We start from the raw sequence: 24,659 nt of genomic DNA, 5'->3' as shown, positions 1-24,659 counted from the left end.
TGTTTCCTCACTCTCCTTCTCCTTGGGTCTTCACAGCAGTCCCATGAGGTAGTGGGGATCATCTACCCCTGTTGTACTAACTTTCAACACAGCCTGAACCACCCTTTTAAACCGCAATTTAGATAATGACACTTTTTGCTCAAAGCCTTCCCATGGTGCTTTTTGTTTGTCAGGCAGGATCTTAGTTCCTCAACCAGGGATCAAACCCACGCTCCCTTCAGTGGAAGCATAGTCTTAACCACCAGACCACCAGGTAAGTCCCAAAGCCTTCCCATAGCTCTTGATTTTACTCACAGTAAAAGCCAAGGTGTGACCATGGCCACAAGATCTGGCCCAAGACCTTGCTTACTTCCTGTCCTGTCACGCCCCGCCTCAGTGGCTCCACTCCAACCACTCTGGCCTCCTTGCTGCTCCTCAGCCAGGTGCATCCCCACGCTGGGATCTTTGTTTTGCCCGTTCCTTCTGTCCAGGGAATCCTGCCCTCAGACATGGCCTAGGTTAACCACCTCATCTTCAAGTCTGTGCCCAAACCTTGCTCTGTCAGTGAGGCCCAGCCCAACACCCTATAAAGTACTACCACTTGCCCCCATCCTGCAGTGTAGTAATACCTTTTGTTTCCCCATCTCTGCCATCACTCTTTAACAAACAAGTTTACTCGTTTGTTTCCAACTAGAATGCAAACTCCGTAAGGGCATAGATACTGTCTGCTTCATTCACTGACATAGCCCAAGGGCCTGGCTTGGAGTAGGTGGGCAATAAATAATTGTTGAATGTGTAAATGAGCAAGTAAGAGGAGTGAAGTAAGGGGCTTGCCCAGGCCAGGCGGGACAGGTTCAGGGCTGTAGTGTGGGCCTGCTCCTTCCCCATAGAGAGGACCTTTTCCGGCCTCTTGTTCATGGCCAAGATGTGCTAGGATCCAAGGGGCCCCCACACAGAAAGGATGGCCAGGCCATGTGGGGTGGTGGACGGGGCTGGGCATACACCGCCTACCACCTGGGGTGGCTCTTTCCTCTCCCAGGACTTGGGGACCAAGAAGGAACACAAGATGGTTAGAGGTCGGGGGGATTCCACCTCCTGGCTCACCCAAGTGAACTGGCAGGAACTCACACCTCTGGGGCCTGGAGTGCCCAGACCGAGGGAGAACAGACATCTCAACCTAGACCAGCTCAACAGGGACACCATAGGAGGAGACTCCCAGGATGATCTGGCGGTGGGGATAAGGGCCCCTCTGGCTCTGTTGTACAGCTCCAGATCTCTGGGCACAGTCCCAGATTCAGATTCAGCAGGTTTGCAGAGGGGCTTCTCTGGTGGTTCAGGGGTAAATAATCCACCTGCCAATGCAGGAGACATGGGGATATCCCACATGCTGTGAAGCAGCTAAGCTCATGTACCACAACTACTGATTTTGTGCTCAAGAGCCCGGGAGCTACAACTGTGAGCCCATGTGCTGCAACTGCTGAAGCCCTAATGCCAGCACTCTGCAACAAGAGAAGTTACCACAATGTACCACGTTACTCCCACTCGCTGCAATTAGAGAGAAGTCCACACAGCAATGAAGACCCACTGCAACCAAAAATAAATAAAATTATTTTTTAAAAGTTTGCAGAAAAAAATTTATCACTGAACTACCTAATGCTTATTGCACACTTAATCTCCACATCAGGCATATGTATATTAATTTGTTCAATTATCCCAACAAGCCAACGATTTAAGTTCTGTAAGTATGCCCATTTTACAGATAAGGAAACTGAGGCACAGAGGAGTTAAGTCATTTGCTCAAAATCACACATCCTGTAGTAGTGGACCTGGAATTTTTTTTTTTTGAATTAAAAAAAAATATTTATTTATTTGGCTGAGACTAGTCTTACTTGCAGCCTGAGGGATCTTTAGCTGTGGCATGTGGGATTTAATTTCCTGACAGGGATCGAATTGGGGCCCCTGCATTGGAAGCAGAGTCCCAACCACTGAACCACCAAGGAAGTCCTTAGAATTTTTTTCTTATCAATACAAAACTTTTGATAATTTCTGAGAAATTTCAAGGAGGACTACAACATACATTTTTTGCTTATGCTGTGGAAGAGCCCACTGTCAGTGTAATAATGTGTCAAGGGAACAGTGGTGGAAATATAGTGTCTTCTGAGCAGCTAGCACAGTTTTTATATAGGAGGAGATTGGATTTGTACAAAATTGCCTTTAATTTTTCCCCAACCATTTATTATTCAAAATTTCAAACATACAGAGATGTTTATACATTGCACTTAGATTCACCTATTGTTAATTTTATCTATTATCTTTTTTCCTGAGCTATTTTGAAAATAACTTGTAAACCGCATTTCATGTCACCTCTAAGTACTTCATTCAGCCTTCAGCCTCTAAAAATATATTTTTCTAGCAGACTAAAATTCCATTATTGCACCTAAGAAAAGCAATAATAATCCCCAAGTATCAGCTAAAATTCAGTCTATATTCAAATTTCCCCAACTTCACAAAAATATCTCTTACAGCTTTTTTCCCAACCAAAATCTTGTCAGAATGTACAAATTGCATTTGGTTATTATGTTTTTTTAATCTTTTAAAATACAGAATCCTCTCCACACCCACACACGCATCTTTTTTCATGACATTGACTCTTCCTTGGGCACCATTATTCTTTGGAGACTGTCTCTGAATTTGTCTCCTCATAGTTTTATTTCATTTGTTCTTCTGTGTCTGGTAAATTAGAATTTAGGTCTAATGGCAGATTCAGTTTAATTTTTTTTTTTTTAGCAAAGATAACTTCCCAGCTGATGCAGAGTATCTTACCTCTTTAGGAAACACAAAATGTCACACTGCTTTGCGATCAGTGATGCTAAAAGTCTGATCATGTGGTAGCAACCGCAGGACTGCACCATTGTAGGGTGGCTTTTCTTATAAACAACCAGCAAGGACTCTGGAGAGATACCATGGCAGGTGGATATCCTGTGTCCCCCAAGGCTTTGTCTCATGATTTTGGCATCCATTGGTGGTTGAGTTAACTATTACACTGGGGATTACAAACAGGTGACTTTCTAATTCTGTCTTCTCTTTTACATTAGTTAGCTTGTGTTCTTCTGTAAAGAGAAAAAAGAAAGAAAGAAAAGAAAAGGAAGATAAACTCCTTATCAACTGGGATTGAACTATATGGTTCCTTTTGAAAAAGCACGGTAAATTATTCTTATTGATGCTGGAATTGTCTCATATTTGGCTGGCAAGTGCTCCTTCAAGTTGGCTCCAGGGTCCTTCTGACAAACACCAGTGGTGCTTGAGCACTTCTTTGCTTTCTGGGGGAAAAAAAAGATGTCTCCAACTCACCTGTGTTTCCCTTCCTCAGCCCTGGGATCCACCATTTTGGCACTGGGATGTTATTCCAAGAAGTTGGCCTCAGAGCTGTTTTGTTTAGACCAGATCCAGCTCTGTGTGACCTTGGGCCTGTTCTTTTCTCCTTTCTGAGTCAGACTTTCTTCATATGAACAGTGGGGGAGCTGAATCCTGCCTTAACCCTGGGCCCCTCTCAGGGTGTGGCAGACACCAAGCCTTCCTGCTTCCTGTCATTCTGTCTCCATCTCCATCAAGAGGATCAGTAGGACAGGACTCCTTCACTGGGCAGTGAATGACACCTGAGACCTCTTACCCTACTAGAAGAAAAGAAGGGAACCATCATCCTGTCCACTCTTCTAGCTGGAATCATTTCAAGCCTCTTGTGGGCAAGGACAGGATGACCTTTGGGGTCATCCTAAACTCTGACCGAAAGCTGCTTCACAAGGAAAAGGCTTTCTTTTAGACTGCCATTTTATTATCACAGTCAGCTCAGAATCAGCTGACTTTGATGTTAAACTTCGTATCAAAGTTATAAATTCACAAATTTAAATAATCAAATCCTTCTAAAAGGCTGGCTGCGAAAAACAGAGGTTCCTTACCTTCCTTTTCCCACCACTTTAAAACGTTTTTAGCCGGTTCTTTTGGTATTAACCTCTATGTCTCTCAATAACTTCTGGTACTGTTACTTCCAGATTGTTTCAGTTTTAAACATGATCTGGGTGGCTTTTCATTGTGGACACAAAACCAAGATTTAGTCCTCTTTCCTTCTCTTCTAAGTCACTTTTCCTATCCTCTCATCCTCCCCAAATGCCTCTACTGTATGTTTAGTTAGATCTGTATTTAAAGTTTGCCATATATGACAGTAAATGCCATTTATAGCTGTGCTGTGTAGTATGGTGTGATGACTCTTCATTTCCTATATAACTTTTGTTTTCCCAAAAATTAATAATTGTCTTGATACAACTTAGCAACTAAACAACAACAACAAATAGTTGTCTTGTTTTTTTTTTCATTTGCTTAATTTTCTGTGAAATTTATCATAATTCAACCTCATACTCTCTAAAAAATGATCTAAATCACCTCTCAGTATATTCAGCTCTATCAGCTGTCTATCAATTTTATCTTATTGAAGAAATGTCTTTTACAGTCTGTGGACCTGATCCAATACGAATCTATTGCTTTTCTCTTGGGATTTCTCTGTGCCATCGTTCTGGGGATCCCCATTCCCTTTCGTGAGTTGAATTTCAGCTTCCTATAGTCCAAGTCTTCCTTTATTTTTAGTGAAGACCTTCATTTTGGTAGAGCATACGTTCATGAAGCTTTCTGAGGAAGAAAAATTTTTGAGATAATGAATGTCTGAAAATATCTTTATGATACCTTCATACCTACTTAATAATTTGGCTCAGTAAATATTCTAGGATGGTAATAATTTTCTCATAGAATTTTGAAGGCGTTGCTCCATTATCTTCTGGTTTCCAGGGTTGCTCTTAAGAAGTCCAAAGTCATTCTGATTCCTGGTCCTTTGTATCTGTCTTGTTTCTTTCTATGAAATATTCTCTTTGTCTTTATTTTTCTATAACTTCACTTGATGTACCTTGGTGTGAAATTATCTTCATACTTTGGTATTCACTGCTGCTGCTAAGTCACTTCAGTTGTGTCCGACCCTGTGCGACCCCATAGACGGCAGCCCACCAGGCTCCCCGTCCCTGGGATTCTCCAGGCAAGAACACTGGAGTGGGTTGCCATTTCCTTCTCCAATGCATGAAAGTGAAAAGCGAAAGTGAAGTCGCTCAGTCGTGTCCGACTCCTAGCGACCCCATGGACTGCAGCCCACCAGGCTCCTCTGTCCATGGGACTTTTTAGGCAAGAGTACTGGAGTGGGGTGCCATTGCCTTCTCCGTTGGTATTCACTAGGTCCTTTCAATTTGGGAATTTATGTCTTTGAGTTCTGGACATTGTACTGAATTTTTTCACTGATTTTTTTTTCACCTTTGTTTTCTCTGTTCCCTATTTCTGGAACACTGATATTTGGCTATTGGGCATCCTGGGTTGGTCTTTAATTCTCTTACTTTTTCTCTCAATTTCTTTTTATCTTGGTGGTCTACTTTCTGGGAGATTAAAAAACTATCTTTTACCTACTGATTGTTTAACATCTACCCTTGTACTTTTAATCTTTAAGGTATTGTTGTTGTCATCATTGTTGTAACAGTATGTTTATCTTTATAGTATCCTATTCTTTTTTTTTTTTTTTTTATACTTACAAACAATGTATATTTATGTATCCCACCAGGCTCCTCTGTCCATGGGACTTCCCAGGCAAGAATACTGGAGTGGGTTGCCATTCCCTTCTCCATATAGTATCCTATTCTTGTTTGATGGGTACAGTATCTCTTTTATCTCCCCAAAACTGTTAATATCTATTTGTTCCTCCATGGTTCCTTTTTGAGATTTGGTTATTTGTTTTGTTCACTCTCTTTTGTGTTAGAGGTTTTCTTCAGATGTCCCAAGAGCCTTGATTGTCTAAAAAATCAAGTGGAAGCTGTGACCGATGTGAATGGCTTATTGGCTGAGGTCTTTGCTGTAGGGTTATTTGGCTGGGTTGTTTCATCATTGAACCCCAGTATCAGAATCTTTAGGTCATTCCTTGTGGGATGGTCATGCTCTCCAGAGAAGTGTTCTCTCATTTATTGCCCAGAGAAAGAAGGTCTGGCTTCTGGCATTCTGGAAACTGGGTCGGGGAGAAGGCTGGGACTCATCATCTTCAGAGCTGGGCCCAGGCCCTGCACTGTGCCTGGGATGAGCTTCCAGCCCTCTTGTAGGAGGGAGGAGCAGTTGGGGAGGGACAGGACATGGGTATCCAACTGTTCTACCCGGTGTGCCTAGTACTCGATTCCTGAGCCTGTTCTGCCACAGAAACTGGTGGCTTCTCGGCTTCTCTAGCTGCAGGTTTAGAATTAAGCTTTCCTGGGTCTGTTAATGACTACTCCTAATCCGTTTGCTTTCCAGCTTCTAAAATTCTGCCCCTTTCTCCTTTTTTCTCTGTCCTTACAGATCTACACTAAAAAAAAAAAAAGAAAGAAAGAAACTTTTTGTCATTTTAGTGACAGAAGCCAAGTGAAAGAGGAAGCAAACATATGTGTTCTAGGCATCATTACCAAGAAATCTTTTTTTAAATTGAACTATCAATTTCACATGCCATAATATTAAGGCTTTTAAAATGGTACAGATAAGTGGTTTTCCTATATATCCACAGTTGTGCAACCATCACCACTGTCTAATTCCAGAATATTTTCATCACCCTGAAAGGATATCCCATACCCATCAGCAATCATTCCTCATCCCCTTACCCTTGGCAACTGTTGATCTACCTTCTGTTTCTATGGCTTGCCTAGTCTAGACACTTCATATAAATGGAATAGTACAATATGTGGCCTTTTGTGTCTGGTTTATTTCACTTATCATGATTTTTTAAAATATATATCATGATAATTTAATGGCATTATTAAAGTGTATACCATCCAAATTTAAACACTTAGCATCTAATCTCAGTTTCACTTGAAATAGATAAGTGAATTTTATTTACATATCAATACTGTTCACTCTTTGATGATTTAAAACAGAATTTTCTAAAATAAATTTTGTCAAACTGTCTCTTTAGATATTTGGTCAAATTCACTTAGCATGATGCTTTCAAAATTAATTTTGTGGCATGAATCAGTACTTCATTCCTTTTTTTATTTTATTTTATTTTTTTACAAATCCACACTTTCATTTATTTTCAAGAAGTTTAAATCCTCGAAGGGTACAGCATCACACGGGTTCTGTGTCCAATGGCCTCAGCAGGAAGGTTGCTTCGGAATTTGGCGCGAGCCATGCCGCTGTCTCCGTGAGCTCGAGTTGTCTTCCCCAGGTTACTCTGGTTCTGTTAGGTTTCCCCCCAGGAGTTACTGTGTTGTTCTTTGCTTTGTACACATAAGCACATCTCTTGCCTAGATAGAATTCAGTTTCATCTCGAGCATATACACCTTCAATTTTCAGGAGAGCAGTGTGTTCCCTTTGGTTCCGTAGACCCCATTTATAGCCAGCAAAAATGGCCTTGGACCACAGCCTTCCAGACATATTTGTCGTTTTAGAAGTCCCGTTCCTGGCAGGCCTCCACAGGGTCCAAGATGGCTGAAAGAGACATTCCTTTTTTCTAAAAAAAAATAAGACTTGTATTGAGACATTAATTCTTCTTTATGGCTAAATAATGTTCCATTGTATGGATATACCACATTTTGTTTACTCATCAGTTGATGAATATTTGGGTTGTTTTTGCTTTGGGGCTATTATGAATAATGGTGCTCTGACCATTTGTGTATAAGTTTTTCTATACATACATGCTTTAATCTCTCTTGTGTAGATATCCAGGGGTGAAATTACTGGATCATATGTAACTCCGTATTTAACTTCTTGAGAAATTGCCAAATTGTTTTCCAAAGTAGCTGCACCATAGTACATTCCTGCCAGCAATATCTGAGTTCCAATTCCTTCACATCCTTGTCAACACTTGTAATTATTTGTCTTTTTGATTACAGTCATTGTAGTGAATGTGAAGTGGTACCTCACTGTGGCCTCAATCTGCATTTCCCTAATGACTAATGATGGGGAGCATCTTTTCATGTGCTTATTGACCTTAAATTTGCTGAAAATGTAAACATACACACAAAAGACATAAAGATTAATAAAACAAATATGGTTTACAAGCCACAGATAGTGAGAAATAAAACCATGCCAACAGTTAAACCTCCCCTGGGTACCTTTCCCAGACCCTCTTCCTTCCCTCCCTGTAGAGGCCTCCACTGTCATGAATTTGAATGACATAATCTGAGCATTAGGAAGCAGAAGGGTGGAATGGTTAAAATCAAGAGATGGATGCATGATTCTGGGCAAACATGTAGCCTCTCAAAACCTCAGTGTCTCTATCTGTAAATGGAGATAATAAAACAGCCCTCAAAAGGTCACTGTAAAGATTAAATGAAACATAGCATCCAAAATGATTAGCACAGTGCCAGCTCAAAGGAAGGCTGGGTAAGTGCTGGCAAATAGTACCATAGCCTTAGAACCAGGGACTCAGGTTCATAAAATGCTTGCATTAGCAGACAGCAGAGAGAACACTGAATCCAACTTTCCTCTCCTGGCTCGAAGATGACATAACTGAGGCCCTGAGAGAAGGAAAGGAATTTGTCTAAGTTCACAAAAGGGGGGCAGCCCCTTTATGTACCCACTCATCTACAGGTGAGAGGGGAGACAAAAAGAATTTTTGTCTTTTTTTTGCTTCAAAGTGATTTCCTGTCTAGGGAGTGAACATTTGCCTGTTTCTTGAAACCTCCGAAGAGCCTTATGAATCCACAGGTCTGCCCAGAAACAAGTGACGAGGGCCCTGGGCAGCCAATGGAAACATGCTGGCCTTTTCACCTGCCTCAGGGGGCTCCCCCTACTCATCCTGTCCCATTAAAGGCAACTTGCTGAAGTAGGGGTATTTCCAGCTTTGTGGCTTTCACTTCCACTTCTACAGGTGGGCGGAGTGGCCTCCTGTGGACGAATCAGATTCCTCCTCAGCCCCAACTTCAAGAGGTGAGCAGGGGGCTCAGCATTCCAGATACGCAGGCAGCAGCAGCAGCAGCAGGAGTGGGGAAGACCAGAGGTCAGAAGCATGGAAGACCAGCGTGACCTCATCTCCAACCATGAGCAGCTGCCCATGCTGAGCCAGCGCCCTGGAGCCCAGGAGAGGTATGTGTGAGCAGTAGGAAAGAGCAGCCAAATCTTGGACTGCACAGACGTACGTGCACAGGCGCCTCAGAAGGAGCACTAGACCAGGAGTCAGATGAGGCATGAACTTAGGCTCTGACTCCAACACTAACTGGGTGATCTGGGGCAAGTCTCTGGCCGTCTGGCTTCAGTTCTCCCTCTTGTAAAATGAGGGAGTTCCTCTAGGGCAGGGGTTTAACTTTCTTTGCATCCCATACTTCTCTTCTGAAAATCAGAGAGCTCTGTACTCTTTTCCTATACTTTCCCACAGTATCAGGAGCGTCCCAGAGTCCCTTGAAGCTGGGCCATGAGTCCTAGATTAGAAATTTTGAAAATATTATGGATCCTAGATGGAGAAGCAGATTTTCTAAAAGAGAATGGCAGAAGCAGCTCATCATAGAGGAGTTTCCTCCTAGTTGTCCTAAGTTGGTATATGTGTTTATATCAAGGGAATTATAGTTGCAGGTGTCTGTAGAGTAGATGAAGATGTTTGCTATCACAGGAGGGAATGAGAGATATTAGAGGAGGGTCAAAAAGGGAGAGGTGGGGGGCTCTGGCTAAATTTCTAGAAGGGGCTGTGGGTTGATGTGTGTGGTGCCCTGCCCATGCCCCTCTCCCTTGCAGCAAGGGGCTAGCGCAGCCATCCAGAGGACCCTTTCCCAGATCCTTATCCATCTGTTTCCCTGAAAAAAAATGGGGAATGGTTAGAATACAGCTACCCCAATGTCCCTGCACGCCCCCCCTAATAATTTGCATATTACAGGGACTTGTTGTGACGTCAGCAGTTGCCAGGCAGAAAGGGGTTTGGGAGAGACTCTCAGAGATGTCATGAGGAACTGCATACTGTGGGACATGTAACGAGATAGACCATTAGTGCCTGGCCTGTGAAAACCCTGGGAAATCCCATGGCTAGGAGGCCCAGCTCTTGTGAGGGCTGGATTCTGGTTGAGGTTCTGCAACTGTCGTGTATGACTTGTATAAATCACAGTTTCTCTCTGGGTCTCAGTAGTAGCAGCAGCAATAATAATGACAGTGATTATGATAATAGTTCCTATTCACTGTATACTTGTTGCCAATCCTCAGTCCCTGTTAGATATTAGTATGATTAGTTTTGTGGTGGGCATATAACTAAATGATAACCTCAATCATAATTCTTTTACTAACTCTTTAAGTTGGGTACTTTTATTATTCCCATTTTTACTTAAGAGAAAATTGAGACTTATATTAACAAGTGAGTCACCAAAGTTATTGCAGCTAGTGAACCCTGGAGCCAGAATTTGAACCCAGGACTAGTCTGATATTAAAATTTGAGTTTGTCTACCATCTGACCCCCTTCTAGAGGGACAATTTGCATGGAGGGGAAATGGGTCCCCTCTGAGCATAGGCCACCCAGTGAGTTGCAGAGCCAGCGTGGGCTCAGTGAGCAGAAAGGGTGCCCCCTTGTCAAATCCTTGTCTGGTTTTCCCTCAGTTCAATCACTGCTTCTAAAAACTGTCCTGGTCTGTTTTGGACCCTTTTGTGAACACTTCTGCCTGGCAACACTTGTACCATGATTCCTCCTAGTTCTGGTTGGCTCCTGACTTTGGCCAATTGTTTATTCAAGAAAGAGGCATTAGAAAGGAGGAAGTGACAAGAGTTGGCACTCATCCAGAACCAGGAGACAGGCCATCAAGATGCATAAAGAGGAAGGAAACCAGATGCTAAAGTTAATTATTAACTCCCTTGAGATTATGCTCAGTGTTACAGACTGCTAACTAGGCGCCAGGTACGGAGTCAAGAGCTTTATCCTGATCTCATTTTATATAACAATCCTTTGAGTAGATATTTTTACCTCAAGTTACTAAGAGAGGTTGAGTGACTTGCCCCTGTTCCCTGAGCTAAGGGAATGACAGAACCAGGATTACAATCCAGGTTACAAGGTCTTATCTTTATTACTACTCTCTAGATTCTTAGACCTTATGAGAAACTGAGGTTCAGAGAATAGACGGTGGGAGGCACAGCTGGGACTCAACTTGGGTGTGGGGTTGCTGAAGACGTGAGGCTATAGAGCTTGAACTCAGGAAGACCCAAGCTTGGGTGGACTTTTCACCACTTCAGAGGCCAGGCCGCCCCTCTTCCTTGGGAAGGCCAAAAAGTAGGATTTGTTTTCCTCTCCTGTCTGGTTTTCTCCTTTTCTCCACACAGGACTTTTACATTCTGTTTTCAGAGTAATAATCCCCTGGACTGGGCCTTGGTCCAGAAATCACAGAGGATTGGCGAGCAGAGACGCAATGAGAATGAGCCATGTTTGTGATGTCATGAATTACTAGGCAGCAGGGTCTTCCTGGGGTTTCCTCAGCTGTCCTTGCTGGTTCCCTCGAGAAGACAAGGCCCTTGTTCTTGGCTCTTCCCCACACAGGGGCAGCTCCAGGATTTCTACCTGGGAGGGCTATAGGGGCAGCAATGGCTGAAGGTAGGGGGTTGGGGGAATATCATCAAGCTGTAAGTTCATAGGCACTTATTTGTGCTTAAAGCGTGTGTTTGTTAGGGGAAGCTGAGGGCAAGGGCTGGAACTGGGGGTGCACATTCCCCCATTCCCAGCCAGTCCCCGGGGCAGCCACCTCGGTGGACTCTCCTCTGACCTATGTCCCCCTCCTCTCCCCCACAGCAAGTGCAGTCGTGGAGCCCTGTACACAGGCTTTTCCGTCCTGGTGGCTCTGCTCCTGGCTGGCCAGGCCACCACTGCCTACTTCCTGTACCAGCAGCAGGGCCGGCTGGACAGGCTGACGGTCACCTCCCAGAACCTGCAGCTGGAGAGCCTGCGCATGAAGCTTCCCAAGCGTGCGTGCCCTGCCTCTGTCCCGACAACACCCCCTGCCCCTCACCTCAGAGAACCCTCATTCCTGCCCCAGCTGGGCCCACTGGCCTTGCCCTCTGGTCTGGAATTGCAGCCCCTCATCTGGGTCTGGGCTCTCGGTCCCCGGGTCTGAGTACCCTCTTCCCTGGGCACTGGGGCCACACTCAGGCTGTGTCTTCTACCCCCGCAGCTGCCAAGCCTTTGAGCCAGATGCGGATGGCCACTCCCATGCTGATGCGGGCGCTGCCCATGTCAGGCCCGGAGGTAAGGCCAACCCCAGGGCAGTAGGAGAGGGAAGCTTACCCCGCCTGGATGGAGGGCAAGTGCCAAGGGGCAGGGGAGGATGCTGGCCCAGGAAAAGTGCAGCTGGAGAGGGGGTCCTGGCTGTTTGGGGGAGGAACAGGAATTCCAGGGGTGAGGGAGGAAAGAGCCTCTTGGGGCCCTCTCTGGGAGGAAGGCCCAGCCCTCCACAAATTATAAAGTGCTTCTCATTTCCCAGAGCATCTCACAGTCCCTCCTATTTTTAGAGCCCTTGATATATAGATGATGTTTCTGTTCACAAAACTATCTCCTGTCCACAAAGCCTTGGGCAGGAAAGTTTATGCAGAGTAGAACAGGATATTGAGGCGGGAAGACAACCTGCTCAAGCTCTCACAGTGGGAGGTGGTAGAGGTGGACTTGTTGAACATCTAGGAATCCAGACTCTCACCCAGACTCCAGCTGCTGGCTCTGCTCTGGGCCCCACCCCCAGGGGCCAGTGCTGGGAACTCCTCCTTCCTTCCTTCCTTCCACAGCCCATGAAGAACGCCACCAAGTACGGCAACATGACCCAGGACCACGTGATGCGCCTGCTCTTGGTGAGGGAGCCCAGCCAGGCAGCCCTCACCTCCCATCCCATCCCCACAGGCCCTTGACTGGGGCTGTGCTCCAAGACCTGCACCAGGCCTGGCTCACAGCAGATTCGTGAAGGGACACAAATGTGGCCCTTAACCTTCTATGAACTTTGGCCCCACTGCTCCCCACTTTTTTGTGTTTGAGATGGAGAAACTAAGGCCCAGAGTCTGGAAGTGACTTGCTGAAGATGTCTGTTTTAATCCTTCCCAAATTTTTACTGCATGTCTACTCAGCACCAGGCACTGTGCAAGGCTCTGGAGCCACAGTGGGGAGCAGTCAGATCAGTTCCTAGTCCATGAAGATCGCAGGCTAGCATGGGAGACAGACAAGTGACCAGGTGATGAGGGATGTGCAGGGGGCTTTGAGAGAAAAAGAGGCCGAAGATCTGACCTAGATGGGGCGGGAGGGTTGGATGAAGTCAAGGATTCCCTCTGAAGGAGGTGAGACCTGGAAGATGAGTAAGAGTCTGCAAGGATCAGAAGACTGAGGGCTGTTGGTAGAACTGGGCCTGGGTCTCCCGACTCCCAGCCCCGGGGTGTTGTAGCTGGTCCCCTGGATTACTGTAACACGTCCTCTTCCCCATTAGCTCCAGTGTGCTGAGGTCTGGACTCCATACCTCAGAACCAAAGATCAGGGCAACATGAGCTGTACATTAAACCTTGCCTGCCTGGAAGCTTTTTAACCTTCCTTCTTGCCTTGCTACCCTGCAGAAGGCGGACCCCCTGAAGGTGTACCCACAGCTGAAGGGGAGCCTGCCAGAAAACCTGAAACACCTTAAAGACACCATGGACGGCTTGGACTGGAAGGTCAGCAGCTTTTCCTGCACTGGTACCCTGCCTCCCTGTCTACAGCAGCCCTGGGACAAGGGGCGTGAGCAAGGAAGCCTTCTTAGGAAGCTGGAGGCGGCTTCCCAGCACTTAGGAAGCTCCCACCATGGGAGAATGCTTGGACTCGAGGAACCACCTTGACCAAACCCTGTGGGGTGTCTAAGGGGGAACCAGGTCCCCACTGGCTCTTCATGTCTCTGTCCCCAGGGGCACAGTCAGTAGGGTGGGAGTGGGCTACTAAGCCTGACCCTCTGCCTTTATCCCCATTAGCTCTTTGAGAGCTGGCTGCATCAGTGGCTCTTGTTTGAAATGAGCAAGAACTCGCTGGAGGAGAAGCCCTTTGAGGTTCCACCAAAAGGTAAAGGGAATGTGAATCTTGGGGAGGCAGGGTTTCTGGGAGCTCGCTCAGGGATAGGGCCTTGAGTGCTCCCTGATCCAAGCACAGGGCTCTCCCAGCCTCTCAGCTCTCACTCCTGTTTCTCCTGCCTGTTCTTCTGGGCTTGGCTGCCCCTAGCCCCCATCCTGTCCCTTCAGGAGGTGACCTCCCTTATGGAGGATGGAACTGCACAAGGAGGCCTGGAGCAAAAACCACCTAAAACATCTCAGGAGTCATAGCAATGACCTTCCCCACTCAGCGCTGCATCCTGCAGGCTCCCATGATAGGGTTGGGCTCATGATTCCCACCCTTCCAAGGGACCTCTCCCAGGTCACACAGCCATGGCTGCTAGATAAGAGGGCCTTGGGGGTTCTTCCATCTCATAGGCAACGTGTACCAGGGTTTTCAGCCTGAAAGCCTTTATGGGTACTCTGTTCTCATCCTGGAGCTAATTGGCTATGTGACTTTGGGCAAGTCTCTTTCCTCTGGGCTTCAGTTTCAGAAGTGGAAGATCAATCTGGAACCCCAGGATTCTCCATCATGGATTCATAGAGGGCACCTTGCATGTTATCTTGATCAACTCCCAGCTAATGTTCAAATCCCCTCTATAACAGCCTCATCACCTGGTAACCCCCATTTCTACTTGGATACCCCCAGGAATGTGAGCTCAGACTTAGCAAGGCGTCTACTGCTTTTCTCTAGAAATCAGAATCATAGGTGCAACTCTAAACTCTAATAGGCACTGAGTGTCAGAAGAAATCATCATGTTCTGGGATGAATTAGCATCACAGCCATTCACTTCCTCTCTGATCCTGGACCTTGTTGGTCCAGGCCTCAGTTTTTCCATCTGTGCAATGGGTAGAGCAGGTGCAGCCACTTGGACAGAAGGCATTAGGCACACAACAGTGGTACGTGGACCTCTGGTTCTGCTGAGACCCCAGCCCAGAGCCTGCTCACTCACTGTGTTCACCATGCCTGTCGCTTCAGTACTGACCCAGTGCCAGGAAGAGGTCAGCCGCATCCCTGCCATCCACCCGGGCGTGTTCAAGCCCAACTGCGACGAGAACGGCAACTATATGCCGCTCCAGTGCTATGGGAGCATCGGCTACTGCTGGTGCGTCTTCCCCAACGGCACCGAGGTCCCCCACACCAGGAGCCGCGGGCGCCATAACTGCAGTGGTAAGCAGTGGCCACTATGCCAGGAGCAGGAAGGATCAGAAAGGCTGAGGGGCAGGACGTCCCTACTGGCACACCATGGGCTAGGATATGCAAGGTGCCAACTCGGGGAGCAGCCACTCAGCCATGCATCCACCCACCTGTGCATTCCTTATTTATTTGTGTACTATTATTTCTCTCCTTATGTCTACACTCATCTACTTAATTCGTTTGTCCTCCAACCCTTCCACTCTACCCATCCACGCATGCATCCAGGGTCCTCCAGATCCACCCATCTGATTTCATCACCCCCTCCTTGGCCTCGCTCATTCAGTGCCCCCGTCACATCTCATTGCCGCTTGCAGCCATCCAACAAGCATCCTTCCATTCACATCTGTTCTACCAAGCACCAGGCTTGTGGCAAAGTTGGGCAGAGCTAGCCCACCCAGGCTCCTTGCCAGTGGGTGCAGTAGGCTGGACTGCAACTAACAAGTGGGCTCTCTGCTCCTTTGCAGACCCAATGGAGATGGAGTATCCATCATCCGGGCTGGGGCTGTAAGCAGGATTTCAGTCAGGTAAGCACGCTTGCAGGGCATCTGGTCTCCAGCAGCTTATCTGCAGAGGGGCCAACTCGCTCGTGGATGATGACCCCAGGCCATTCTCCAGTTTCCTTCTCACAGAGGAGGACCAGGGCTGGGGATTTCCGGGGCCATGGCGGTCAATTCTTGTATCCAAGCAGGAGGCAGTGGAGGGTGAAGGGCCCTCGACTGCTCTGAGGCCACAGGATGCTGGGAGGGGGCAGGGACAAGTGACTCCAGCACTAACCTGCTGCTTCCCTCCTTGCAGTCGCCCCGTGAGCTCAGCAGACGCAGATGCCAGCACCCAGACAGCCCTGCAAGACCACAGCTTCCCTCCCTGCCCCAGCCCCTCTCCTTCCATTACGCACCCTTCCCCTTGCCGTCTCCCACCCTGCACCTCATTCTATGAGACTCTGCCTCTCCATCATCTTGGACACAACAATCATATCAGAACAGCATAGATCAGCGGCACACTTGCTGCCCAAACTCCCATCCACTAGCAGGGACACACGGCCCAGGGACATGGACCATGAGTGAGGCTGACCCCCACTGCTGACACCATAGCAGGCTGACACGGAACTCCAAGACCGAGGCCCACGGAAGTGGTTGGCAGGTGCAGGGAGAAGGGACGGCACTGTCCCAAGTCCCAGGATGGACAAATCTGCTGTCCCCTCCCCTCCAGGCCTCGGCTTTCCAGCCCTTTAACTGGGGGCATGAGCCACCCCTTCCCTCTCCCCAGCATCATACACCCAAGAAGAACCAGCCTCCCCAAACTGCAGCCCCTCCCCTCACTTTCTGCCATCCCCCAGTTCCCTCTGCACAGCCAAGCTTGTCATCAGCCCTCCGGCCATGGCTCCTGTGAGAATAAAAGGTAGTGAGTAGAACACTCCTGGCTCTCAGCTGTTCTGTTGGGCGTGGTCTGTCTACCCCAAGGGGGTGAACTGAAGACGTTGAATCCTGTGGTCGATGAGGCAGGTCACAGCCTGGGGAGCCCACACACAGATGCCGGGCTGGGGTGCTGCAGTGTTTGGACACAGACCACTTGTCCATGTTTCATACAAAGGAATACTTTACTTGCAAGAAGTAGAAACAGGCTCTTGCCCGTAATTCTTTAAGCACCAGCTCTTCTGGGCCCAGCTTCTCCTGTCCCCGTTTTCATGTCTATACTAAGAACAGTACAAGTGTAATGACAGATGGCAACAACGCAGGCCCTTGTGTCGGGACCACCCGGGAGTGGGGGCTGTGGAACTGGGGGCCAACGTCCTACTTAAGGGGTGGCCGCTGTGTGGCCCCAGTCGCTTGTTGCTGGGAGGAACACAGGCCCCTGTGGTCACATTTCTGGACTTTCCAAGAGGAGCCCTAAATGAAAAAGTTTATTGAAATCTCCCCATTTCTATGTCTGAAGATTTGCTAGGGGTCAAAGGAACCCAACAGGACAATGCTCTGCAGCCTCTGTTCTAGCCAACACACTTAGGGGAAGAGACGCGACCTGGGAGGGAGTCCCTGCCCAGGGGCCCCCAGTTAAGGGTACAGTTGACTGTCACCCTGACTCTCCCAGACGCCCCAAGCTCAGTGCTGTTTCTGCACGGACTCTCGCTGTCTCTAGCAGAAGGCTAAAAGCCTTGGACCGCCATGACCAGAGGTGCTTCACGCTGCTCTGGGCCCAGGGAAGTGGGCCACCCCCATCACCGCCATCACAAACTCCTGTGGATGTCACCCTGACACATGTTTTGTGTGCCTCCACTTCTTGCCTTCATCACAGCAGAACCTTTGTAGATTAGCCTGACCATGCCCAAGCTCCCCCTTAGCTTAGATGCCACCTCCTCCAGGAAGCCTTCCCCACCCCATCAGGGCCCTTCACTAAGTCTCCGCCTTTGGCAAACAGGGTGTCACTCACCACAGTATCCCAGAGTCTTGATACACCATCAAGAATAAATCTTGAGCATATGAGGTCTGTTCATCTCCCAGTGTCAGTCAGACTCTCCCTTCCAAGAAACAATCAATTGCAGAGCATTTGCCCAGAGGCACTGGGAACTTGCACCTTTCCTTCAAGTCTTTTATTTTTTGAGTTCTTACAAAAAAAACATACAAACAAAACAGGAAAAAACTGACAAAAGGAGGACAGAGCCTCAGCATCAGCCAGAGACCAGGGCATGAAGGAGCCGCAGACTGGGCCTCACTGGATCTATATAGCAGAGGCAGAAAGTCCTGAGGCCTTGAGGCATGTTGGGGCTGAGAAGGGAGGGGCAGGTCACTTAAAAAAATATATATATACTGTACACGTCCATCCATCTGAGGCATCCTGCGTTGGAGAGAATTCAGTGAGCAGAGGTCATGGGGCCAGGCAGGCTTCTTCTTCCTTGGACCAGCCTCCCTGCAGGGCTTGCTGGTTTGGCCAGCATGGACACCGCAGCTGGCCATCGTCTTCTGGGGAGGGAGGGGAAGTTAAAAATTCAATTCCCACCCTCGGTGGGCAGAGGGAAGAGGCATGGGGCTGGCCACCACTTGGCTAAGAAATCCCTGGGAGAAGGAGATATAATAAGACTTCCCCAACTTTTTCTCCACCAAGGAGAACAAAATCAAATCAAAAGTTCTCCCCATGCAGGAGAGGAGCATTAACTAACCCCGGTGGATACCTGGTGGTGCTGACTATGTCCCAGGAACTGGGATGAGGGCTTCAGAGCTTAGCTTCACTGAAGCCTCACCACCTGCCCAGGCCTGTATCACCCCTGTTTACAGCAGACTGGGGCTTACTCAGCTGGGCGGAGCACTCCACCCCTTCACCACCACCTGGGAAGCACAGAGTCATCAGAATGGCTTGCTTTGAGCAAAACATGTTCCTTCCCATGAGGAAAGGCCCTCGAATTACAAAATTAGAAAGAAAAGGAGTGACAGTGGCGAAGGAGACTGAGCTGTCCCCGACCTCGAGCCTTATCCTCGCGCACAAGGAGGAAGCATGCCAGTGCGCCCCTCCCCCACCACATCCCAGCACTGCTCCGAGCAGCTCAGTGGTGGTCACTGTCCAGACTCTCCTGGGTCATTCTGACTCTGCAGCTCTGGTTCCCGGCATCACCCACTGCCCTTGGGGAATTGAACCTTCTTTCTCCAAAACCCCTTCCCCTCAGGCCTACCCACGAGGCCCAGTCTCGCTCCTGAGCACCACGGCAGATGCTGGAGCTGACCTCCCGCCCTCCCCAGCGAGCAGATGGTCAGCAGGGGTTCCCAGGTCAGGAGTGTACCTGCCGCCTGGTGTCCCTCAGACAGTCTGCTCTGCCGTCTTCTTCTGTGAAGAGAGAAGCAGGAGAGGCTCTTGTACCTGAAGTGTCTCTCCACCCACGCCACCCTCACCAGGAGGGGCTATGACAGTTCCTTCCTGAGGCTCCGTGGCTCCCCCAGAACAGATACTGGGGATACAGAGATCCTGAGGGTGCAGAGGGTGCCCCCTGCGCCCTGGAGGATGGAGCCCAGGACTTGGCAGCAGCAGACGCTCTGATTTTCTGACCACGGCTGTGGCCCTGCTGGCCATGGTGAGAACCACATCAGCGTATGAGGAGCTGAGGGTCCCTGGTCAGGCGATCAGCCCTTAACATGGATAAGGCAGACCGTTAGTGTTTCTGCCGTGGGGATACCCCGCCAGCTGGGGCACACACACCCAAGGGAACCTTTTCTCTCACCCAGAAACCTGCAACAGCCTAGCTGATCTCCTGGCCCCAGGGGGGCTTCTCTTTTTTTCACTCGTCATAATAGCCTCCTACCTCACAGGCAAGATAGGGCCACTCCATGGCCCCCACATGCACAGACCTTGGGCCTCTCAGGGTGGCCGCCACCTCCGAGCTCTTCTCTACTGTCTCACAATACACAAGCCCCCGTTCGGGACTCTGAGAATGGTAGGGGCACAGGGACTGGGTCTGGCTCACATTCACCCGGGGACTGGGTCTGGGTCCCCTTTTCCAGCCCAAGACTCCTTGGGACTCACTCTACCTTTCTCTTCTTTTTCTTCTGTGATGGTGAGCCAGGGTCTTTGGTTGAGGCCTTTTTTGCTTTCTTCTTCTTTTCCTTTTTCTCCTTGTCTTTCTTTTCTAAGGGAAGAAAGTAAAATTGCTAAACAACAGATGTTAATCTTAAGGGTTGGGTCAAAGTGGGCAGACACAGAGCATGTCTCCAGGGTCCCTAGAGCTCGCTCCTCTCCATGCCCCACACCCTGAAGGGCCATCGAAGCACAAGTCTTATGATTTCTGCCCCCATGGAAGCCCTGGACTGTTACCATTTTAACTCACTTTGTAAAATTTCTACACACTGATTTTAAAAAGACACTTTCAACCTGTAAAATGGGAATGAGTGATCACCCATCAGACAGGGCTGGGGTAGGGGTTAAACGTGGCCTGGCTGCACAAGGACTCCAGCACAAAATGCAGCAAGGGGCGGCTGCTATCCAGGAGCCTGGACCCCAGGAGCCTGGGCTGCCAGTGCATGTGGCTGTGGCCGCCATGAGGGAGTGCAGGGCTCTGCGAGCAGAACACGCCCTGGAGCTGTGAGCGCCATCCTGGTGGTGGTGGCCCCGCTGCTCTAGCACCTGGTTCTGGCTTTGCCCATCCTGCTCCCAAGACGGACAAGACATTCTCCGCTCTCTCTGTGCTGGCTGAGGGCCGCTCGCACGAGTGGGGACTGACAGCCCTCAGCAGGACTGGGGAAGTGCGCTCTGGGCTGCAGCGGGCACTTACTCTTGTCGGATTTCTTCTTCTCTTTCTTGATCTTAAGGTTGCCGTGGTCTCCCCCGTCACCCTTCGGGGTCCCCAGCTCCCCTACTGGCTTCTCCTTGGCCCCTTGAGAGCCGGGAGACTCCTTCTCCTTCTTCTCCTTGACATCACCACCTGCTCTGTCCTTCTTGGATTTCCCCTTGACAGTCCTGGGGGCCTTTTCTGAGGAGACCACCTGCTCTCCGCCATCTGTGGCTGCCAGCTGCTTCTTTTTCTTGCTCTTGGGGGCCTTGGGGGTTGTCTGGTCTTCGGACAGCTTCCGCTTATGGCCCAGGCGGCCCTTCCGGCTGCCTTCCTTGGCGGTGTCCACGGCCTTCTTCCTCTCCTGCTCCAGCAGCTCCGTCAGCACCTTCGCCACTGAGGCCTGCACCTGCGCCTCGCTCAGGGGCCAGGGCTCGCTCAGGAGGCGCTGGGTGATGTTGTTCTGCAGCGCCAGCATGGAGGCTGGGGGACTCCCAGGCCCCTTCCCGGGCTTCTGAGGTGTGGCACCAGCTTCTTTTTTGCCTATGGAGAGAGGACCCGGGGTCATGGACCTGAGAGAATTGGGGACTAGACCTCTGGTGGCATGAAAGCCAAGGGGGTCCAGCACAGACCTGACCTTCTCTGATGTGGTACAGATGGGACCATGGGAACCCGCCGGATCTCCTGCTCACACCTCTCTGCCTGCTTCTAACTTAGAGCTCTTTTCATGTCTCCTCACACTGAAAACTCAAGTTCAGGTTGGGGATGGAAATTAACTCCAGAATGTTAACTGAAGGGCTTGTAGTATTAGTTGCTCAGTCGTGTCCAACTCTTTGAGACCCCACGGACTGTAGCCCACCAGGCTCCTCTGTCCGAGGAGTTCTCCAGGCAAGAATACTGGCGTGGGTTGCCATTTCCTTTTCCAAAAGGGCCTGTAATCTGCCAACAAATCAAAGAATCTATGGGACAGGATAGACGGTACCTTCCAGTCAGGAGCCCAGGGCAGGGAGACAGGATGCCTGGGCCCTGGGTCTGAAAACCAAACTCAGTTCTCTGTTTATAAAATGAGGCATTGGATGAACACTGAATCCCCTCACTGTTCTAAACCACAGATGCATAAAAAAAAGCCAAGGTCATGTAGCCATCCAACTTATGCCCACTTGTACCCTGTGGGCCTGCAGCCCTCCGCGGTCAGGGGTCCAGGTGGCTTGGCCTGGGGGTGGGGGGTGCAGAGAATGTGCACATGGTGGCTGACTAAGCAGGTTTACTGCCTGCCAGAGCGACTTCTGCTGCAGCCTTTGTTTAGAATTTTCCACGCCTCTGCTCTCCTTTGATAATTGTGTGCTGACTACACGTGTGAAAAAAACCTTCCACAGCCCCCTCTAAAATGTCTCCTTGTCACACCCGCCTCTCACAAAGAGAAGAACACTGGGGAAGAAAATGAGCAATGACTCCTCTTGCTGACCCAGCACTGGGCAAGCCGCAGCTAGAGGCCCCAGGACTGGGAGCTGAGCATCTGTCCCGGCACTGCCCCAACTTCACAGGTCCCTTTGGGGTCTCACAGCATAAGAGTGGCGACACCCTGGGCTCTGGGAGGGGCTGGTAGCTTGGCCCTGCTCCATGTGGGGAGGATAAAGCTTTTCCCTGCAGGGTGCAGTGGGACCTGCAGCAGCTCTGGCTCCAGAGCCCCGGGGGGCCGGGGAGGTGGGCAGAGGGAGGCCCACTTTAGTCCTCTGGTGCTTCGTGGCAAGAACAGGAGTCAGCTAGAGAAGGGAGCCAAGGAGAACAAAGGGTGCCTCAGCAACCCACTTCTCTGCCTCCTGTCTACCACACACCCTAGAATGCCAAGGCCAGGGAACCTCGAGAGCTGTCCCAGGCAGACCCTCTGAGACACCTGTTCCAGAGTGCTGGCACAGTCAGCAGTGGCTGATACCCTAGGCCAGGTGACCTGAGCACTCAAGTCTGCCCTCCAAATACCACGTGACTTTCTCCACATGTGCCATTTCCTGTATGTGACACCAGTGGATCCATCAACCCCTGCCCTATGTGGTTAAGGTACCGAGGTCCAGAGTCGCCATGGGCTTCTCTGAGGCTTCAAAGCACGTCAGTCCTTTGCCTGGGGTCTTCACCATGTGCAGGAGACTTCTTCAAACGTGACCCCATCTTCTGTCTGAGCTATCCCAAGTACCTACACCCTGTACCAGGAGCCCACTTATTAGGAAGAAAAGTCAACAGGAACAGCTAGAGAGCGCCAAGGCCTAGCCTGTAAGTCAAGGTGCACTTCCTCTAAGGTAGGGATCAGCCTACAAGGTGCACCAGCATCCCACAGGGCTGGATAACCCCACCTCCGGGCAGCCCTAGACTACAGGAGCCAGACTCTAGGGTACAGGCCCCTGCACTTTTGACGAGCACCTCCAGGCCTGATGTAGCAGTACTAGACCTCACTTGGGGAGGCCCTGCTGGCAGACAGGACCATGTTGGTGGGACTGCTCCTAAGGGAAGCAAAGGGGCTCCTTGCCTTGTTCTTCTACATCCTGCTGTGTCCTTCCTGCGGCCCTCGACTCACCTGTTTTAGGGGACATGGTGCCTGCTGCTTGCTGGGGCTCCACTTCCTGCTTGCCCTCTGGGGCATCTCTGGTGGCCGGAGCAGAGGAAACAGAGGGGCTGGCATCTGGTTTGGGAGTGGCCTTTGAAGTCTTGGAACCGGCTGGAGTCAGCCCAGGAGTCACAAAACCTGACAGGAGAGACTGAAGAAGCCCAGCGTGAAGAAGCCCAGCAGTGCACGGCCCACAGAGGAGACCAGCCCCGGGACCCTCAGGCCAGCTAGGCGGTGGGCATATCAGCCCTGTGTGCGTACCTCCGGCACTACTATATTAATACATATTTTAAACGGGCGCACTTAAAAAGGAAACTTATTGCTAATGCAAACGGAAAAGCACTAGCACTTGCCACATACAGATGATAACCTTAAAAGAAATCCCATCTGTTATCTGTTAGAGAATGTTTTTATCTGGAAAACACCTAAAATCAAGGTAAAGCCTTTCTATAGACTCCAAGAGTCTGCTTCTCACAGTTTTATGCTGAAGTGGGACCTCAGGAGAGGAGCCAGGCAGACAGGACCCTGCCCAGGGCCCCTGGAAAGAGGACGGGCCTGGTCCCAGACCCATGACCCAGGGCATGGTCTCAGCCTACAACTGCATGGTGGGTGAGAGCCTGGCCTGGGACTCCCACCTCAAGGCTCCCGAGACTGCCAGCCCCTCCCCTTGCAGTTACCTGGGAAGGTGCCACCACCTCGTCGTCACTGGACTCTGGTGTGGTTTCTTCCACCAAGGTCTCCCTCCTGGAGGGGGCTGGGCCTACAGGAGAAGCACAGGTAACTGTTGGAAACCCCAGGTTCCCTCTGCCCGCTGGACAGGCCAGAGCGCTCCGGGAACAGGAGGGCCCCAAGGTGGCCTGGTCCCTATTGACACGCCTCACCCTCTGATCTAAGGCATCATCTGCCCCTCATTGCTCCCTTCCATGGTCTATTGCTATACACGGCATTTCCAGTGAGACACTTGCATGCCCAAACCTTCTAATCCCCAAGAGAGGTATGGTCCTGGGACTCTGGGGATCAGTTAGGGAAGCCTGATCCCAAAAGGTTTGGCGTGGCCAAACAGTCAAATAAAAAGATTTTTCATGTTGTGTGGACCAATTTGGTCACAGGGCTGTGCAGCTGGGTAAACTGAGGTCCTGCGTGAGATGCCTAGGTCAAAGTCACAGAACATGGGCAGATGCAGAGCAGAGACCTGAGCCCAGAGCTCCACCAGGCCCGCCAGCATTCCCCTCCCAGGAGCCTCACCTGGCCTGTGGGCTGACGGGGCCGCCTGGGACCCCTCGGCATCGTCCTCGCTCCCTGAAGAGCTGCTGTTGCTGTCATCCGAGGGCGCGGGGGCCTTGGCTGTGGGGTTCCCCGAGGGAGTGGCTGTGGCCCGCTGCGCTGCAGGAACCTCAGGCTTTCTGAGCTTGTTGGCCATTCTGGCCGGGGTAGGGGTGCTCTGGGGACTCGCCGTAGAGAGTGTTCCCACAGCACTGTCAGTCTGATTCGGGGACAGGAGAGAGGGTGGAAAGGGAAAATTAGAGGAAATAAGATCTGGTGCTTACTGAATA

The 24,659-nt window shown here is 49.8% G+C and overlaps 2 protein-coding genes and 1 pseudogene across 8 annotated transcripts in view; 1 reads left to right on the top strand and 2 right to left on the bottom strand.

The window, feature by feature from the left end:
• Window positions 1-7,123: 7,123 nt before the first annotated feature.
• On the bottom strand, window positions 7,124-17,766 carry LOC122700411 (annotated as a pseudogene).
• Window positions 8,836-16,678, top strand: CD74 (CD74 molecule). 2 transcript variants are annotated; one of them, XM_043913291.1, is made up of 9 exons: window positions 8,836-9,108; window positions 11,774-11,946; window positions 12,153-12,226; window positions 12,757-12,819; window positions 13,567-13,662; window positions 13,954-14,041; window positions 15,047-15,238; window positions 15,730-15,789; window positions 16,061-16,678. In XM_043913291.1, the coding sequence occupies exons 1-8, from the start codon at window positions 9,032-9,034 to the stop codon at window positions 15,771-15,773; spliced, it is 807 nt and encodes a 268-aa protein (XP_043769226.1). In that variant the 5' UTR covers window positions 8,836-9,031; the 3' UTR covers window positions 15,774-15,789; window positions 16,061-16,678. The 2 variants fall into 2 exon arrangements, with proteins under 2 accessions (XP_043769226.1, XP_043769227.1); XM_043913292.1 differs by lacking the exon at window positions 15,047-15,238.
• Window positions 17,767-17,834: 68 nt separating the features above from the next.
• TCOF1 (treacle ribosome biogenesis factor 1) overlaps window positions 17,835-24,659 on the bottom strand; it is a 38,146-nt gene continuing 31,321 nt past the window's right edge. For 4 of the 6 annotated variants that reach the window (XM_043913283.1, XM_043913287.1, XM_043913288.1 and 1 more), the window contains 7 exons: window positions 24,352-24,589; window positions 23,784-23,866; window positions 23,077-23,257; window positions 20,514-21,053; window positions 19,774-19,871; window positions 19,032-19,075; window positions 17,835-18,219 (listed from right to left, as the gene is read on the bottom strand). In XM_043913283.1, coding sequence (XP_043769218.1) covers window positions 19,049-19,075; window positions 19,774-19,871; window positions 20,514-21,053; window positions 23,077-23,257; window positions 23,784-23,866; window positions 24,352-24,589 — 1,167 coding nt within the window. In that variant the 3' untranslated portion in view covers window positions 17,835-18,219; window positions 19,032-19,048. Of the gene's footprint in view, window positions 18,220-19,031; window positions 19,076-19,773; window positions 19,872-20,513; window positions 21,054-23,076; window positions 23,258-23,783; window positions 23,867-24,351; window positions 24,590-24,659 lie in introns of those variants that run through there. The other 2 variants (XM_043913286.1, XR_006342770.1) reach the window with 2 other exon arrangements.

This window comes from Cervus elaphus, chromosome 9 (genome assembly GCF_910594005.1).
Source record: "Cervus elaphus chromosome 9, mCerEla1.1, whole genome shotgun sequence".
NCBI lineage: Eukaryota > Metazoa > Chordata > Mammalia > Artiodactyla > Cervidae > Cervus > Cervus elaphus.
The sequence above is the reverse complement of the archived record's forward strand: the minus strand, read 5'-3'. Positions and strand labels throughout refer to the sequence as shown.